Below are 19,451 nucleotides of genomic sequence, written 5' to 3'. Positions count from 1 at the left end.
ACGATTGTGGCTCGTGTCATAAGTGATTCAAGCCTGACAACATCACGTGCAGCTGGACTCTTTGTGCTGACAGTTTCTTTTCACACACGGGAAAGCTCCACATCAAAAAGTACAATGGGGGCTTCCCTGGTGGCGCAGTGGTTGAGAGTCCGCCTGCCGATGCAGGGGACACAGGTTCGTGTCCCGGTTCAGGAAGATCCCACATGCCACGGAGCGGCTGGGCCCGCGAGCCATGGCCGCTGAGCCTGCGCATCTGGAGCCTGTGCTCCGCAACAGGAGAGGCCACAACAGTGAGAGGCCCGCGTACCGCATAAAAAAAAAAAAAAGTACAATGTACGTGGAGATATTTTTAGGTGCAGAGCAACTCCTGGCCTACTGCAGTCCACCAGCTTACGGGACAGCACTGCTGGGTGTGTTTCAGGACTCAGGAAACTCAGCAAGGTTCTCGGCCTGTCGATATTCTCACAGGTCAAACCACTCACGGGATGTCAAGGACTTCGAGGGCCATATTTTCCTGAAGGGAAAGCTGCTCTGGAGAGAGCAGTGTGCATTTAAAGAAAAGCTTTGGGTTTTTTTAATGATACACTTCAGACATCCATTCATGGGTTAGGAAAATGGGAAGAACTGTATCTTTGTTTATTTCTAACTCCAATTTAACCTAAATTTTCTTTTTTTCTTGTTTTTTGCCACACCATGTAACTTATGGGATCTTAATTCCGCAACCAGGACTGAACCAGGGCCACAATAGTGAAAGCACCGAATCCTGACCACTGGACCGCCAGGGAACTCCCTAACTCAAACGTTTTAAAAAGTGCTCCTTGGAATCTAGAAAAATGGTACAAATGAACTTATTTGCAAAGCAGAAATAGAGACAGAGATGTAGAGAACAAATGTGTGGATACCAAATGGGGGAGGATGGGATGAACTGGGAGATTGGGACTGACACATATACACTACTATGTATAAAACAGATAACTAACGAGAACCTGTTGTACAGCACAGGGAACTCTCAATGCTCTGTGGTGACCTAAACGGGAAGGAAATCTAAAAAAGAGGGGATACATGTATACATATAACTGATTCACTTTGCTGCACAGCAGACACTAACACAACACTGTAAAGCAACTATACTCCAATAAAAGTTAAAATTAAGGGACTTCCCTGGTGGTGCAGTGGTTAAGAATCTGCCTGCCGATGCAGGGGACATGGGTTCAAGCCCTGGTCCAGGAAGATGTCACATGCCGCGGAGCAACTAAGCCCGTGCGTCACAACTACTGAGCCTGCGCTCTAAAGCCCGCGAGCCACAACTACTGAGCCCACGTGCCGCAACTACTGAAGCCCGCGTGCCTAGAGCCCATGCTCCACAACGAGAAGCCACCGCAATGAGAAGCCCACACACCACAACGAAGAGTAGCCCCCGCTCGCCACAACTAGAGAAAGCCCACGCACAGCAACGAAGACCCAACGCAGACGAAAATAAATAAATAAATAAATAAAATTTTTAAATTAAAATTTAAAAAAAAGAATAAAGTTTGAACAGGGAAAAAACAGATAAATAAATAGAATTAAAAATAAATAAATGAAAAGTGCTCCTTGATTCTCACAACAGTATCCAAACCTAACAGCACGGACCACACTATGAGCACAGAATGCAGGTCGGTACGTGCACCATGCAGATTATAAGGAAGTTTTCTGTGAAAAACACAAAAGGGCAAGGCTCCTTCATGAAAACCCCAAGAGATCCTGAAGTGAGGCAGTTTCAACAATCAAGCAAAGGCCCAGGGAAATCGCCTGAGCCAGGCCACAGGGATGTCACACGTGTCCCTGTATCACCATAACCACTTCTATAACAGGCAATACAAAACAGAGATTCAGGAAGGTGCTCAAACGAGTCTTTCATTCTGTTAAAATACATTTTCAAGTCATAAAATGCTTGGGTAGAATCTTAAACATTACTCAAGCCCCTCGATTTCCTTCCACTAATGGAGATTATGTTGCTAATCCTATTGCATGCTAAATTTCCATCCATAATTGATAACTATTAGATAGTTAATCATTTTGGGTTTAGTGGATAAAATCTTACACACGGAGCACATAATGAATGCAAAGGCCAACGGGAGTGTGCTGTAAAGGAGAGGCTGGCGAACTCATTCAAAGCTTTACTTAGCACTTATTTACTCAAATCAATACAACCACGGAGACAAGTGCCTCGTTAAGGTCTAGAAATTAGTGCCATTACTCAAAGAAAATTACCCATAAGTCTCAGAAAAAGCCAACCTGATTCCCTTGAGCAAGCAGCATTTTCAGCCTGGCTATTTCGGCTCGCAGCTCACGGATGAGCTTGACGTTGGCGTCCTCATTAATGGTAGGCTTGTTGATGATGTTTTTGGCTCTATTTGCATAGCGAAGAGTACTTAGGGTTTCTCCATAATTGACATCAGCAGGTGAAATGGCTGTGAAGAATGAATTCAAAAAGTAATTTATCCGGTGCTCCGTTTCATTTAACACAAAGTTGGTTTGTAATTTAAAAGTCAGATTAACCCCAGGTCATTGGATAGACTAAATAGTCATTGCCACAGTCATGAATATTAAAAATTATCTAGGACTCATAGGAAAAGTGCTCACTATACCAAATTAAATGCCATTTCGCTCTTTTTAAGTTTAGAATCAGCCATCTAACCAAATCTCCTCTGCAACTTAGGGAGTTTTCTCCGTTGAAAATATAAGAAGAGGATTTCAAAACTATGTACGCTTCCAATGTAAAGTAGAAATTTAAATCCTTTTAAAAGTTCTGGCAAAACCTACCACCTGTAAAACTCCAGAGCACGATAATTTTTTAAAAGAGTCAGTAGATCAGCTAATTCTTTTCTGCCTAAAGCTCTGGTTAATCAATCACACCCAAACCCCGACAAACTTCCGGGCTTAAGTGACTACACAACCACATCTGGGGTGCATACCCCCAGGTAGAGCCCTTGCCTCCACAGGGACTCCATGGCATGGGTGTAGGGAGACACGGGGACATGGAGAGGTGTCGGGGCAGGGGCGTGGTTAGGAGGGAAAGCATTTCTGAGTTCTCCTCAACAGTTACCTCCCCTTTGCACATTTTTTCCCTCTTTTCTGCTTCTTCCTGTTAATTAGTGAAAAGATAGACATATATCACTGTTATTATTTGCTAGATTTACTGGGCTTTTTCCTCTCGATTCTTAATTTTAAATTCCATATTTTCTGCTTTGAAATAGAAAAAAACAAAGTGGGGTTATTTTTACTCTATGTCCCTACAATGATTTTCTCCCACGAGTTAGCAGCGTTAGAAGTTTCTGTCCTGTTCTTTCAGCAAAGCTAAGAATCATTCCGCATGGACATCGGCTTGCATAACCAAGAACACGACAAGTTAATGTAACTAGGAAGAGGGAAAAAGAGTCAATAATACAATCCTGTAGACTGGATCACAGTAGGTGCTTTTCTTCAGAACAGAAAAACTTTTTCTTTTTTTAATAAAAAGGTGCTATTTCCTAATGAGACACTTTAAACTTCAGTAGTTATAGTTAATTCACACGAAACACTGTATGCTGAAGAAAAAGAACTTAAAATTCTTACTGGCAATCATGATAGTTTTAGAGTTTCCTCCAAGGCTATCTTTTAACAACCAAGTCAAAACAGAATCCCTGTAAGGCACAAAAACTTGCTTCTTCTTTACAAGAGGGTTTGCTGCATCCTGAGATAAATCAGCTGTAGGAGAAAAAGAAAAGGGGGGGAAGTTAAAGACAATCATTAAAGATTTTTTCCTCTAATTCGGCTTCAAAAAACCTCGAGGCTATTACTCCGGTTTGTGACACAAACATTAAACCTAAGTGCTCCGCGCTACTATGACACCACCAAGAACGAGAAGAGGCAGCAGACAAGTATGAACCCACCTAAGGCAGAAATGACATTTCCCAGAGTCACGAGGGATTTGTTGATGTTCCCCCCTTCCTTCAGCCGGACCCCGGTGGCACCAGTGGCATCTGCCCGCTCACTTCCGGCAAGATCGACTAAGTGGATCTTACTCACGGTTTCACATGGCATTTCAGAATCAAATTTTGCCTGTGGTGAAATAGAAAAGCAAAGTGGAAGAGGTATAAAGAGCCCCAATGTTTATATGTTTATATAACATTTTTTATGTTTTATGTGTTTATAACACGAATTCTAATTATTTTCCACTCCTCACTGTGATCTCTCAGGGTAGATTTTTTATTTTAATTTTGTTGTTTCATTGGCCTTCTTCCTGATTACAAAAATTAAATGGAATACAAGAGAAGCCTACCATATGTGATTCCTAAACTTTCTGAACAACTACGGATTCCATTACCCAAATCACTGTCATTCTCAAAAGGGTTGAGTCTGACCATGGCAGATGAGGAAACTAGGCCCTGAGGGGCATTCCACAAAGAAAAATATAAGTAAACAAATAATTAGTTTTGTTCTCATCTAAAATCTGCAACATTACAAGCACAATGGCTTTCCAAAATATGATAAATATAGACAATTACCTGAAAGATCACTCAACCATTATTCAATGTTAAAATTCGATTTGTTTCACAATTATAAAATAGTGAAAATCTTAGATTCTGTATTCCTTGATTCTGAATTCTACCGAAATTTTACTTTCCCAAAGACTTTTAACCTACGTTTTACAGTCTGAACCAAAACGCCAAAAAGAAATTACCATATTGTGATCGAACAGCAAGCCTCTTAGAAACTAGGGACGGCCACATCCTAATCCACATTAACCAGAAAACAGGAGGAAAAAACCAGTAAACTACAGTAAATCAAAAGAAAAGGTCTAAAGAAAGGCAAATCTGTAGAAAATTTATCAGGAGTTGTTCCGACTGATCCTAGAGAATTTTTTCATCTTCTTTGCTCCCTGAGCCTCCTCATTAATGAAAGGTTAAGTTTTTCTATCTGATGTGTTCAATGGTTAATACAGGCCAGGTCCTCTCCAAACTCCTAACAAGTGCGAAGCACTGAGAGGACCCAACACCTTTATGTTCATCCGTTCCACCGGTCTCGGTGTTAACGTATTTGCCCTGAGTCATTTACACACACATTCAAAATGTGCTCCACCTCCAGATCATAATGAATTCCTACATTAACACTTAAAGACGTCCCTTGTCCTTTAATATCACTCTAATAATCACAAGCAGCACTGCGGTCCACAGAGCCATAATGGACCATGATGAGTTACCTCGGCCTCCAGCTGCTCTGACTGGCAACCCCGTTATCTCCCACAGAGCTGGCAACAATGAAAACTTTGACTTAATTAAGCACAAAGCAAGTTTTTTAATGTCTAGCACATGGCAGAAGCCTGCTAAATATTTCTTACGGGTATCCATCAGGTTGCATTTCGAATGTAACCGCGGAGAAATCAGCACACAGCACACGTTCAAGTCTAATGAACAAGAAAACGGCAGTCGGCCGCCTCTGCTTCTCCTGGCTCACCACAGATCGGTCCTCAGCTGGTGCCAATCAGCAGGGAAAGCCCTCAGGGACAGAGCCAGCCCTCCCCACAGCTGCCCTCACCTGCGTGAACTTGATGGTGAAGATGGCGTGAGACCTGCTGCTGACATCATTCATCCCTGTGGCGGCGGTGGTCCGATTGATGTTTCCTGCATCCATAAGCTCTTCGACATCACCGTAATTCTGTACTAAATGTTTGGATAAATCTAAAAAAAAAAAAAAAAAAGGCAGGGGGTGAAGAAATCTCCCCAGTATCTAGTAAATGGAAGAAGAAATGTACCTCTATGAAATAATACATGACTGTAGAAATCTGTGGTGGTTTATAACGCAGACTCAGGAGCTGGGCTGTCTGGGGTCAAGTCCAGGCTCTGCGGCTGACTAGTGGACTTTCACGGTTGTGAACAAGTCACTTAACCTCACGGAGCGTCGGTCACCAATTCTGATAACGCATACCTATCGCATATGGTATTTAGGATAACTGTGAGCTATCTTCATCAACCTCATTAGCACTAATCGTAGCCAGGGAAATATAAACACTATCTCCATGCAAAACACACATTCTTTTAAATCCCTTTTAAAGAAACTTTCCATTCACTTGTTGGGAAACATTCATATGGTTCTAAAATCAAAGGCTACAAAAAGTATACTGTGTAAAGGGTCTTCCCCCTCCCCCATCCAATAACCCACCCCCAACTTCCCCTTCTGTCAGGCAACCCAACATTATTAGCTTCTCCAGACCCTTCCAGAAATAACCTATATGTATACAGGCAATTACATATATATTAAGCCATCTTTTTTTCCCCTTTTATACATAGTAGCATACCATACACATTGTTTCGCATCCTGCTTTTTTCTGTGTAATAATACATTGAAGAATATTCTGTATCAGTTAAAGTGATCCTCCATTCATTCATTTTTATGGCTGCACAGCATTCGATTCTATGCATGTACCATAACCAACAGTCTCCTATTGAGACTATAGAGGTTGTTGAGAGTTTGCTTCCAACACAAGTAACGCAGCTACAAATAATCTTGTATTTCGGTTTTTGCGAATATATGTGAATATTTCTGCAAAATAAATTCTTAAGAGGTGGAATTGCTAGATGAAAGCACATTTGAAATTTTGATGGATATCGCAAAATTGTCCTCCATAAAAGGCACTTTACACCCAGCAGTAACAAGGTATAAGACTGTCTCTCAACACTGTCTTACCAGGTTCCTTACATCTGCCGGAACAGTTAAAAGATACTAGCTTGAAGAATTTTTATTTTGTTTTTCTCTGATTATGAGGCTGAGCCTTCTTTCCTCCATTTAAAACTCATCAGTATTTCCATTTCTGTGGACAATCTAGTCACATCCTTTGTTCATTTTTCTCCTTGGTTTTGGAGCTGCCCTTATTAAGTTATAGGAGCTCTTTATATATTAGACTTAACAAGCCCTTTGTCTGAAACTTGAATTGAAAATATTCCCTCCACATTGTAAACTGTCTTTTTATTTTGCTTCTGGTGTTTCTGCCAAGTGTAAAGTTGGTTTTCTGTTTTGTTTTGTTTCACCATTTCAAATTTAACACTTTTATTTCATGGCCTCTGGATTTTAAGTAAAAAATTTTAAAAGGCTTCCCTTCTCCAAATTTCTAGGAAAAAAAGTAATCCAGGGTTTCTTGCAGTCATTATGTCACTTTTTACATTTAAATCTTTGATCCATTTGCCATTTACCCTAGTACAAAAACTGAGCTCCGGTACCAACTTACTTTTTTTTTCTTCCTAGACAGCTTAATAACCCATATTCCCCCAATGTTTGAATAGCAGATTTATTAGAAACTAAATCCCCATTAAGTATCTACACCAGATTCTGGATGTTTCACCCTGCTTGATTATTCTGTCTCCTCACAAACCCAGCTTTGTAATATGTTTTAACATCTGATAAGACAGTTAAAGGGAAAACATGAAGGCAGTTAGGCTAAAAACTATTAACAATAATAGTTATCCCACGCTCCACAGAACAAATACATAGTCACACATTTCACTTTGGACATTAAAAAGCAAAAGTTCAATTGAAAATTTACTAAAATGCAGATGAGGACCTGTTGGTGCACCCGGTATAACCAGGTAAAAAAGACAACGGAAACAGGAACATCTTTAAATCCATGACCAGTTCGCAGCCTTGCCTCCAGCGAGACACACAGGAATGACAATAGCCACAGGAAAGCCGATCTGTGTGCGATTCTTACAGGCCAGGCTTAACTCAGCAGCCGTATACAGAGAAGTGTGTAGAGCTGACTGTTCTATTCCAAAGACAGCCTTCAGTCCAGCCTATTTTTTAAATAATTCGCAAGGGCCAGCCCTTCACCCATCATTCCCTGGGACAGTCCTCACAAAGGACCGTGACACAACTAGTGTAGCACAACACAAAGGCCAAGAACACAGCACAGGAGCCTGCAAACAATCTTCCCAAAGGTGAGAGGTCTCAGAGTCGCCCTATAATCATGTTACCATTAAGGTCAGTAAAAACACACTGCTAAAATGCAAGGCCATTTAAAGAGACACGCTGTAGGGCTGCTTATCATGCCCGGGAACTTGGAAAAAACAAGTTTCTGGAGTTCTTAAAGCCAGAGGAAATCTACTGGCAAGCCCCACAAAATCACCAAATGCCCAGTGAAGTATAAACGCATTAAATGAACATCGTGCAGTGACAGCACATGCAATTTTTACTATAATGATTCCAAAAATAAATTTTTTAAATCTCGCCATTATCCTACATTTTTTTCTCTGAAACTATTATTTTTACAAAAATTCCCAAGAAGAATAGGGCTGTGAAAACATTCACTCTTACCCTCAACATAAGGTCCTTCTTTTGGATGCTCACGGACTCTTAAATTGAAGGTTTTGGATGACTTCCGTCTAAGTAGATCTCTCACACGTTCATTATAAATTTCTAAGTAGCTAAAAATTTCAAATAGAGTTGAATTCAGTAAGATGATTTCAGACATTAATAACAACAACAATAACAGCAGCAACATACATTTATGGGTGGTAACCATGTATCAGGTACAGCACTTCACGTGGATTATTTCATTTAATCCCTACAAGAGCCCAGAGGTAGGTACTACTATTATCTCCATTTTACAGGTTAGGCAAGAGAGGCTCAGGGTGATTTAAACAACCTATCCAAGGCCTCACAGCCTCTGCGGGGTCAGGCAGCCAGGAGAACCCGATTGCCACGTCTGCCCCCAAACCACTGACGAAACTGCCTCCCCACACAGGGTTAAGTTCAAGGAGGTAAAAACACCTCAACCACCCAGATTTATTTAAGTACTAGATTTATAGTGATCCTACCAACATAAAGAATAACACAAATCCTATTCAAATAAAAGAATAAGGCAAGTGGGTATACACTGAAAGGTCGAAAGCTCACTCCATTTGAGATGAGCATCCTTCGTTAGTTTCCGACCAAGGTGGGTTGCCTCCACCGGCCTCCCAAACCCCAATCCAAATGGTACCCGAGGAAGTCACTGAACACGTATGGGCTTTAAGCTTGCCTTCCAACCGGCACAGCACAGGAGGGGGAGAGGCAGACTCTCCCCTAAGGAATCCAAAGGCTTTATCCACACCTTGTGCCTTAAATCAAGCTCACACTCAGTTACTCAGGCCATGGGCCCTACCTGACTTCAGTTCGAAAAGACGCCTCATCCCATCTGGTGGTTTCGTTTATCCGACTGAAGAGCCCTTCGCAGATCCGGGGTATTAAGCCAGAATCGCCCTGCAGTGGGAAGGAGGGACGCCTCAGCTGTCGCTTGAAATAAAAGCAACCGACGATTGCATCTGCAATTGGCTGGGGTGGACTCAGACTCCAGGGGTCTGCAGGCCCGGCCCAGGGCCCAGGGCACAGCACTCATCCCCTGCAGGGCTGCTTCCTACTCTCTGAAATGAGAGGATTGAGTTTTCGAATTTCTACCTGCTGGGACCATGATAATATACAGTTATCAGCTGTTCATCAGGTAAATCGTGGCTTGCAAACATAAGACGACTTATTCTCTAGCTTTCAAATATTCACGTTTCAGTTGGCATTGACACGCTGACGAGCTTCAGAACGGTACCAAAGACGAGGTAAAAATGTTCTCGTTAGAAAGCCAGACTTCAGGGCTTCAATGTTTTCTTCTGAAATCCCTCCCTACTTTCACCCAATCTCCCATCCCCAAAATAAATAAATATGTATATATATATCATCACAGGTTGAGGAGAAGTTTTTTCCTTGATACCATTAAATCAGTATCAATTCTTGTAAAGAAAAATTGGGCCTTTCACCATATTTTTTGTTCTTACTTTAAAAAGTAAAATAAAAAAGAATACCCAAATGGTACTCAACTGTAAGGTCAGAGAAAAACAGCTATAACTTATGAGTGCTTTGTTGAACTTACATAAACTAGCTAAGAGGGAATCAACATGTACATTTCATTTTCAGAGAAGACTTTTTTCTCCAAAGGCACAGTAGGAAAGTAGGGAGAGAGAAGTAATAGTAAAAGGAAATGTGAAACTCTTGAAGTTGTCTGTTCTTCTCTTATTCTTCCCTACTTCTCAGCATTGAGGATTCATTGCCCAGCATTTATTTTCTTCTCCTGGAAAGAAAATGCCTGGATTTAAGAAGCCAGGACACATGCACTCAAAGGCTTTCATCTGGAAAGACCTGTCCTCCCTCCTTTAACGCATTACTTCTTCCACTAACCATCGAACCTGTAGCATTCAAGGCACCACCGAGCCTGCCAGCAGGAAACCCAGCCATCCTCTGCTAGTCCCCCCATATCTAGAACAGGCTAGCACCTCTCAGACTCAGTGAACAGTTTTCAAAACCATGACATGAGAAAAGTAAAACACACAAGCACTATCCAGGTCTGGAGAAAACACAGAACGGGATAAGTTCCTACAATCACGTCTAGCTCTTCCTCTGCCATATCTTGGGGCAAGTATATCTTTAAGGTTCTTAATTTATACAGCATAACTACTAAACTCTACATAGCATATTTATAGCTATGTAGACTCTACATAACCTGTATAATTCTAACACTTTTTATGTATTCACTGGATTTATGTAGTACCTTTCCACCAAAGAGACTCTTTTTTTTTACATTTTTCTTGGGGAAAAAAGTTTTGAATAATTTAAAATAGAACAGAGTTCAGTAATTTTATTCAAATTGTTGGGTTGGCAGAAAAGAAGAATAAATTACTTGTAGGCCCAGCGTACTTTTTTGATAAGATTATAAAGCCTTTAAAAACAGAAAATGAACTGAGACTCCCATCCATTATTCAAGCTTATAAACTTAAAACTATTTCTAATTTAAAATGTCTCAAAGGAAATTTTGTCCAACTTATTACTGAGTTTTACCTTATTGCTAAAGAATGATCAGAACATGAAAAGCAAGTTAGTACAGACCGCGTAGATAAGAGACACTTTTATCAGTCCAAAGAGAGATAATGAGAAATTTTCTTCCCACACAGTGTAAACAACGTACAGAATCTCCCATCATAGTGTATGACTTTCCTGATCCAGTCTGCCCGTATGCAAAGACACATGCATTATAACCTTCAAATGCAGACTTCACGACATCTGTGCCGAGGGTTTTGAAAACCTGAAAGAAGAAAAAAATCCACAAAAGATACAATTATCATGGATTTTAATAAAAACTCCTTCAGTGTTGACAGTATTCTTGAATAGTACTTTCATAAGGATTACACCATGTAAATAAATCACTACAGAGCTGTTAACAACAGAAAAAGTGTATAACCCAGTTTTTAATCAAAAAGAAACATTTTTTATTTCCTTTTGATTTCCTTCATTTGATTTAATGAAGCAAAAAGCAACCCCATCCTTTTTCCCACTTAAGTTAACAAAAAATTCCTGAAATAGAAAAAGGTAAACAAGGCAAAGTGACAGTCATATCTAGAAGCAAAGACGATTTTAAAGCGTGATGATTTACCATTTCAGAATTAAATAAACTTATAAAGTGATTCATGCTACCAGATCTTCCAGAAACTCAATATTCAAAGTCACAGCAGCCAGAAAGTTACGGCCCAAACCATGTCAAATCAATGCCACCATTTTAAGGATACGGCCATTCATCAAAGTGAGTCTCCGGAGGCTCTCACAGAGCTGAGTGATGAGTGGGTGCAGATGAGGCATGCCAGGCTCTCCCGAGTCAGAATCCAGTGCATTTTCCTATTTGGACATTTGCCCAGGATGGAGCGGGCAGGAAGACGAGCTGTGTGGGGCCTGGGTTGGCACTTACAGTGGCCTGAGTCCACGTCCACTGCCCCATACAACTGCACTAGGATGCTTTGGGGAATGGAAGGGGGGTGAAGGACAAATACTTGACCCACACAATCGACGTAAAAGAAGCAAATCAAGATGCCTGGTCATCCTCCTTACACCCAGCTGGGGCAGGGACAAGCCAAAGCTTTCTAACCCCCTCCTGCCTTCACACTGCCCCCGCCCCCTCCCTGCAGGAGAGACCAGGACACAAAGGGCAGAGAACACCTCCCTGCTTCAAAAACAAGGCACAGGACTTCCCTGGTGGCGCGGTGGTTGAGGGTCCGCCTGCTGATGCAGGGGACACGGGTTCGTGCCCCGGTCCGGGAAGATCCCACATGCCACGGAGCGGCTGGGCCCGTGAGCCATGGCCGCTGAGCCTGCGCGTCTGGAGCCTGTGCGCAGCAGCGGGAGAGGCCACAACAGTGAGAGGCCCGCGTACCGCAAAAAAAAAACAAGGCACATCAGCAGCTGAAGAGACACCGGAGAGGGAATACGATCAGGTTCTCAGTCAGAACCAGGAAAAGGTGTGGGGTCCCCCCCAAAGGCCAGGGCGGGAGCCTCACCAACCCCTCGGGAGGGTTCAGTCTCCGTGAGTGATGCCGGGTGAGCCCAACTCAAGACACACCATTGTCTCCCCATAGGGATCTGGGCCCTCCAGCCAGATACCACCCCCGGATGGGGCTGACAACCACTGGCCATCCTGCTCTCCCCTCCCCACACAGACATCCTTGCTACCAACACAGCTTGTCAGCCAAGGATGCTTCAGGCATCATCTTCCCGCCATCTTGTTGAGACTTCGTCTCCTTGGTGGCGTCAGTCAAAGACGTACAGACTATCCTCCCAACCGAGCCGCTTCCACAGAGGACCCTCTCATTACCCTCCTTCATTCTGAGTTAAGTTTCATCCGTTTCAGCTTTACGAGCTGATATTTTCTGATCCTCTTCCCACATTCAGATGACTAACTCAACCTTCAACTAGAGCAGCTCACACCGTGTCCGTGATCAGTCCTCGGGGCGAGTAGTGTCCTAGATCCACTGTCCAGGGGGAGAGGTTAGGCCACTGGGCACACAGTGGGCGGCAGAGTGGGATCTGCACCCGGCCTCCCTGACGCCAAAGCCTGAGCTTCTACAAGAGTGGACGCCGAGTCCTCTTCCCACGCTCTCGACATCAATCTGGAAGCCACAACCCTACGTGGAAGGGCCTCCCCCGACAGACCACACACACACACACACACACACACACACACACACACACACCCCTCTCTGTGAAGAAGCAGAACCAGGAATCCCAGGGGGACTCTGGGCTCCAGACTAACCATCTGAGGTTCATTTTCACCACTATCTATGGAATAGGAGGAAAACTCTAAATATTTCTTTAATTCTCTCTGATTAGACAAAAACCAAAAGGCAGATGTCACTTTTAACCACTTCACAGAGTGCCACTGGAGAGAAAGAACAGCCTTCCAAAAGCTTCCGGAAGAATAAAGGAAGGCTCTTCTCTCACACTTTTGTCTGGGGCTGAAACAAAGTCATGGAAAATATCATATTTAGACCAAACCCCAAAGTTTTCAAAATGGAATTCTTCCCCAGGGTTAAAATCCACACCTGCTACTTTACTCCTCATCTAGTCTCTAGAAAGCTAACTCAGCTGGAGTTCCTCCAGACTCAGGGGGCCCCGGAGGGGGCGGGGTCCTGGGGCTGGTGGACGTGACCACATGACAGGCCTAGAAAATGCAGGTCCGGAGGCGCTGAGACCCAGGCCTGTCTCGGTCCCAGCTTCAAGTCGGCTGGGGACCCAAAGAAGCAGCAGGACGGTGCCCACACCTCTGGGATTCCCAGCAGGGAAAACCGGCTACTCCACTGCAGCTCCCACCAAGGACTGATTTACCATCGTCTACCAAACCGAGGTGGGAAGGAAGGGGCTGCTCGACTGGCTGACGTCCTGCCCTCCTGGCCAGGGTCCCCGAGAGCCGCTTCACTGCTTGTCTGAGAGGCTACAGGCTGACTTAACAGAGCAAGGGGAGACATCGCAGGGCCTCGCTTGAGGGGAAGTGACCACAAGAGGGCGCTGTGAAAACAAAAGACTCTCCATCCAGCTGTCAGCTGGGCAATTTTAGGTTTCAAGTTTCTCCAGGGTGGAATCAAGGAACAGGCAGTGCGAGATCAAAGCCTCCCTTTGGAGTCTGGAGAACAATTAAGAAAATTAGACCTTACTTAACGGTCTTTAATTGACACGAGTATGGACTTAAATGGCTCACTGATTTTTTTTCTAAATCTAAAATTAATTTGGAAGGAAGAAATAGTAAGGGTCATCTTATTTGGAATTTGTTTAACATTATGGGAAACTTGACTTGTACTATAGTAATGGTCATGATATATTGTCTCAAGATGCCTCTTCATTTAAATGATTTTTAAAAAGAAGAAAAAGACAAGGGCCGACATCCCGCTAAGCCTGCATCTTCCCATTTACAGCAGGGGTGAGAACTGTCAGCTCAGTTCCTGTGCAGGATCCGGCAGCGTGAAAACTTTAGTCGATACAACACCAGCTGTTCAAATTAGAGATGAGGAAGATTACCTTCTCTTTAACAGAGTGTCTAAAAAATAGGTGTTTTCCCAAAAATGCCAAACTCACAGAAAAAGAGATCGGATTTGTGGTTACCAGAGGCGGGAGGTTGGGGGAGGGAGACTTGGAAGAAGGCGGTCAAGAGGTACAAACTTACAGTTACAGGAGAAATAAGCACTAGGAATATAATATACAACAATGATGACTACAGTTCACACTGCTGCATGATACACAGAAAAGTTGCTATGAGAGTAGATCCTAAGAGTTCTCATCTCAAGGAGGAATATTTTTTTCTTTTCTTTTTATTGTATCTATATGAGAGGATGGTTATTAATTAAACTATTGCGATAATTGTTTCACAAGATACATAAAGCGAACCATCATGCTGTACACCTTAGACTTATACAGAGATGTATGTCAATTATTTCTCAATAAAACTGGAAAAGAGGAAAAAAAAAACACTAGGAGTTTTCCTGGATCTCTGCTGGTTTTATTAACATGTGGTTCTACTAGAAAGCAGTGTTTACTAACATATCTCAAGGGCTTTTTCAGTTTTGGACTGAATGTACGATATAAATAACCTGAGACTGTTCCAGAGTCAAGGAACCCAAAGCCTCTAAAGCACAGACACCTGAAGCGGGAAAGTCTCCTCCTCAGCTGAAAACTCTTTTCATTCTCAAACAATTTTTAAACTCTGGGCAGCTATTTTTAACTCCCAAAAGAGCTAAACGTGGGCTTCCCTGGTGGTGCAGTGGTTGAGAGTCCGCCTGCCGATGCAGGGAACGCGGGTTCGTGCCCCGGTCCGGGAAGATCCCACATGCCGTGGAGCGGCTGGGCCTGTGAGCCATGGCCGCTGAGCCTGCACGTCCGGAGCCTGTGCTCCGCAGCGGGAGAGGCCACATCAGTGAGAGGCCCGCGTACCGCAAAAAAAAAAAAAAAAAGAGCTAAACGTGTTACTGCTTCCCTGACCTTGACTCTCACTGAACCCAGGATATGTGACCTATTCCATAAATGAACTACCCACCCGTAGACGAGGCCTCTCAGTCAGCAAACGCCTGCTGAGCATCTCCAGGGAGCCAGGCCCTGCTGTCCACGCCACCACTCCAGTCCCTGGGCTTTCCCTCGGCACAGCCTCTGTCCCCAAAAGGCCTCAAATCCAGGTTAAACAGGGGGGAAATCCAGCCGCTCGCTGGGTAACTTAGGAGGGAAAACTTCATGGCCCTTCATTCATCCTCTAATGAAGATGTTCTGAGGACCATGTAATGAACCAGTTTTTCCTTAAACTCCCTGGTACCAGCCACTTCATTTACATTCCTACCTGAAAGCCAAAATCTGGATTCCACTAGCTGCAACATTCTGTTCCTCACCAGACTCCTAGCTACCAACACGGACTAATCCACTTACCTCAGGACCAGAGTCATCTTCGCTCACTCGCTCATCCATTTATTCATTCAACAGGGCTGCCCTGTCCACCTGCCACTGAGAACACACCAATCCTTAAACCCTTAAGACTTTCCAGGGTATCTCCACCGCCGTATACATCAGCCCCAGGATCTCAACTCTGCTACTATTCGGTTGACTAGACCTACAGATTTGATAAAGTTATTTAAGCTGAGTCTCCTTGACAAAGAAAAATGGAGCTAAAGTCGACCTCATTTGGTTCTTGTGAGGATTAGAGGCAGCACGCCTGAGCACCAAGCAGCGTTTCTGATTCCCCTGCAAACTCCAGCAGCATTAGTTCACCTTTCCTCTCTCGGCCCCTCTCTCATGACCAGCACCCCATCTCTCCTCACGGCCCCCATTCCTACTGCTGTTGTCCTTTCTATGTTTTCCCAATACTGAATCAACATCTTGCAGATACTATCACTCCAGGCCTCTCCTTGGAACAACTTCTCCACATCCACAGCCAATCTGAACTCCCAACACTTACATCGCCTCAGAAAGCCAGCCTCCTCCACAAACCATTCCTAAACCAACGACATTTCTCAAATGCTAAGGATTGTGCAACTCACCTGGGGATCTTGCTAAAAAATACAGTTTGATTCAGTAGGTCTGGAATAGTTCCTGAAATTCTGCATTTCTAACACTTTCCCAGGCAACGCTGAGATTCTAGTACATGGACACACCAAGTTACAAGAAACTACACCAGGATACCACTTCAAGATGCCATCGCGTGGGTCACAAGCCTGGGCGGGCAGGACAGGAATTCACGTTCGTTTTAACACCTGGAGACCTGAAGCCATGCCTCTTAAGAAGCTGTTAACAAGCCAGGGAGAAGCCCCGCCGTGCGGGCATGCTCTCCCCCCCACCCCACACCGTGTTTCACCAGAACCCCACTCTGCTCCAACACCCTGCCTGTCCCACCCAGGGAAATACACTAGTCCTTCTGGTCACATGACACACCACCAAGCGATGGTCCCCTGGGAGGATCATCAGGTCTGTTCTTATCTGCCCGTGTCATGTCTACATTTCAGATCACAAAAGCCTACAGCACAGGTTTCCTGGACAAATTCCAGCTTCATTCTAGGTTCTAGAAAGATTCTGAACAAAACGATCTTGCTTTCTAGAATCTTTCTTTCTAGAACCTACAATGATCCATCCAAGCAGGGGAAATGTGACTTGCGTGTGAAGTGTACCTCCTAAAGCTCTGCATCGCAGCAGGACTCAAGGCCAACTGAGTTAGGTGCCAGGCTTAGCAGTACACACAGGCAGACATCAGAGTTCCTGCGGATTCAGTTCAGACCACAGCAATAAAGCGAGGCACACAAATGTTTTGGTTCCCTGTGCAAATAAAAGTTATGTTTATACGGTACTGTAGTCTATTAAGTGTGTAGTAGCATTTTGTCTAAAAAATAACATACATACCTTAATTAAAAAATACTTACTTGCTAAAAAATGCTAACCATCATCTGAGCCTTCAACAAGTCATAATCTTTTTGCAATAGTAACATGATAGATCACTGATCGAATATAATAATGAAAGAGTTTGAAATATTGCGAGAATTACCAAAATGTGACACAGAAACACGAAGTGAACAAATGCTGTTGGAAAAATGGCGCCAACAGACTCGACACAGGATTGCCTCGACCTTTAATTTGCAAAAAAGCGTTAACATCGAGCACAGTAAAATGAAGTATGCCTGTAAATGTCCCCCCCAAAAATGCTTTACTTGCAAAGCTCCTTTAAAACAGTAGTCACTGCCAAGTTTTAAAACAAAAATTATGATCATCATGCTCAGAAGTGAAAAAAAAAATCAACTTTTAGGGATGGAATTCATCTCAGGCTTAAGATAAATGGTGCTATATAATAAGCAAAAAGCTAAGTTAGCAAAGGCTAATTTTACATAAATCATATTCAGAAAAAAATTAGCAAGATGTTTTAAAGAGTTTTAGGGTAGGCATGTTTTTCTCAATATGAAAATAAACCAAAACAGAGATTTTGAAAATACCATACCATTTCTTGTGAAACGTAATCTGGACTTTTTGTATCAGCAGAATAAAAAGAAAAGTCATAGGTAAAGGTCTTGGTCCGTTCTCTTCCTGAGTCCCCAGTCCCTCCTTCTGGTATCTAGAAAGAGATGATTAGGACAATAATAACAACAATGTAAGAGGAAAATAATAATAAGGTGAAGAGCACTGTCAGCAAACAAGTAATCTATCCAATTCAAGAAAAAAACTTCATAAAAAATACACGAACGATCACCATTTTCCATTATTTATACCCTGGCTCAAATCCATTTAATTCCCCACCTCCTGAATGAATGAATGAATGAATGAATGAATGAATGAATGAACGAACGAACAAGCAAGCAAACCTAAACTCCTCCCAGCAATTCAGGCTCTCTACGATATGACCCAAGGCTACTTTTCTGGACTTTTTATCATGATTACCTTATATGAACCTGACACTCCAGCCAGATGCTATGCTTTTCTGACTTCAATGTTTTTTATTGCTGGAGTCTGCACAACTCCACGGGGTGCTGTTCACAGAGATGACAATGTGACAGCAGTTGTGTGATCTTGTGACCCCACTGAAAACTCCAGGTCAGGTGCCTCCTCTTCCACAAAGCTCCCCTTGGGCACTGCATGCAGAAGTAATTCTCCCACCTCTGAGAGACGACTCTCCCAGGACACATCATATTACGAGTCTATTGCATATGTTTGCATACATCTTGTCTACCTTGCTATATACCAAAATTGAAGCAAAAACCATGTTTAAAAATCTACATATGCCACCAGGGCCTCACACAGCTCCCTGGACATATGCTGAATAAATGTAATGGGCATCCTATTTTCCAACATAATTCAGATACTACAGTATACACACTATAAAAAAGAAAATTGTTTAAGGTTCTTATTATTAAAATGTTTAAAAATCCAGACATCTATTCTGGTTATAGCAGACAAGGCAATGTTTGTAAAACTCAAAAAACAACAGAGTAATCAAGGAAAACAGATTCCATAACACACAAAGGAAGGAGGTTCATCCAAGGCCACGGGTCTCTCCACTCCGTTCCGGTAAATACGATGTTGGAATGACTTTGACCACAGCACTGTGAGCACACAAAGGTACAGGAAGCAGAGCAAAGCAGAGGTAACTAACAGCAGAGAAAGGACAAGTGACGTGAGAAGATGTGGGAGGTCAAAGGAGGGAAAGCCAGGTGCGGGCCAAGCAGAACCAGAAGGTAGAACTGCGGGCAGCAGAGAAAGAAAGACATTCCACTGGAGAATGCCTCAGGCCAAGGGGCACCAGAGCCTCAGAGGAGGCCTCTCGAAAGGCCCAGAGCACGGCCCATGCGAAGATGGGCACATTCCCCAGCTTCTATCACTGGGGATCAAGTTGCACGACTTTGAAACTGGATTTCAAAGTGTCCAGTCCCTTGAGCCACGAATTAACAGAAACCCAACCAGAGACTGATCTGCACTTGGCCGTGGGCACCAGGCCTCTGAAACCCAAACCTGTGAGCTAATGACAACTATCGGAGGAGGATGGGGTTGGGTTCATAAGGCACATGATTTCCTTATTATTGATTTTACACACTTATTTTTCCCCTAAGTGAAAAGTATTCAGGGTCCTTAACAAATTCACT

The 19,451-nt window shown here is 43.2% G+C and overlaps 1 protein-coding gene across 3 annotated transcripts in view; it reads right to left on the bottom strand.

The window, feature by feature from the left end:
- Positions 1-19,451, bottom strand: part of KIF16B (kinesin family member 16B) — a gene marked incomplete at both ends in the record, with an annotated part of 294,678 nt that overhangs the window by 237,522 nt on the left and 37,705 nt on the right. For all 3 annotated transcript variants that reach the window (XM_079719488.1, XM_079719489.1, XM_079719490.1), the window contains 8 exons: positions 2,278-2,453; positions 3,598-3,729; positions 3,915-4,083; positions 5,560-5,702; positions 8,329-8,438; positions 9,158-9,255; positions 11,003-11,119; positions 17,816-17,929. In XM_079719488.1, the coding sequence (XP_079575614.1) occupies positions 2,278-2,453; positions 3,598-3,729; positions 3,915-4,083; positions 5,560-5,702; positions 8,329-8,438; positions 9,158-9,255; positions 11,003-11,119; positions 17,816-17,929 (1,059 nt within the window). The remainder of the gene's footprint in view (positions 1-2,277; positions 2,454-3,597; positions 3,730-3,914; positions 4,084-5,559; positions 5,703-8,328; positions 8,439-9,157; positions 9,256-11,002; positions 11,120-17,815; positions 17,930-19,451) is intronic.

Source organism: Hyperoodon ampullatus (genome assembly GCF_949752795.1).
Source record: "Hyperoodon ampullatus genome assembly, chromosome: 14".
Taxonomy (NCBI): Eukaryota; Metazoa; Chordata; class Mammalia; order Artiodactyla; family Ziphiidae; genus Hyperoodon; species Hyperoodon ampullatus.
The sequence above is the reverse complement of the archived record's forward strand: the minus strand, read 5'-3'. Positions and strand labels throughout refer to the sequence as shown.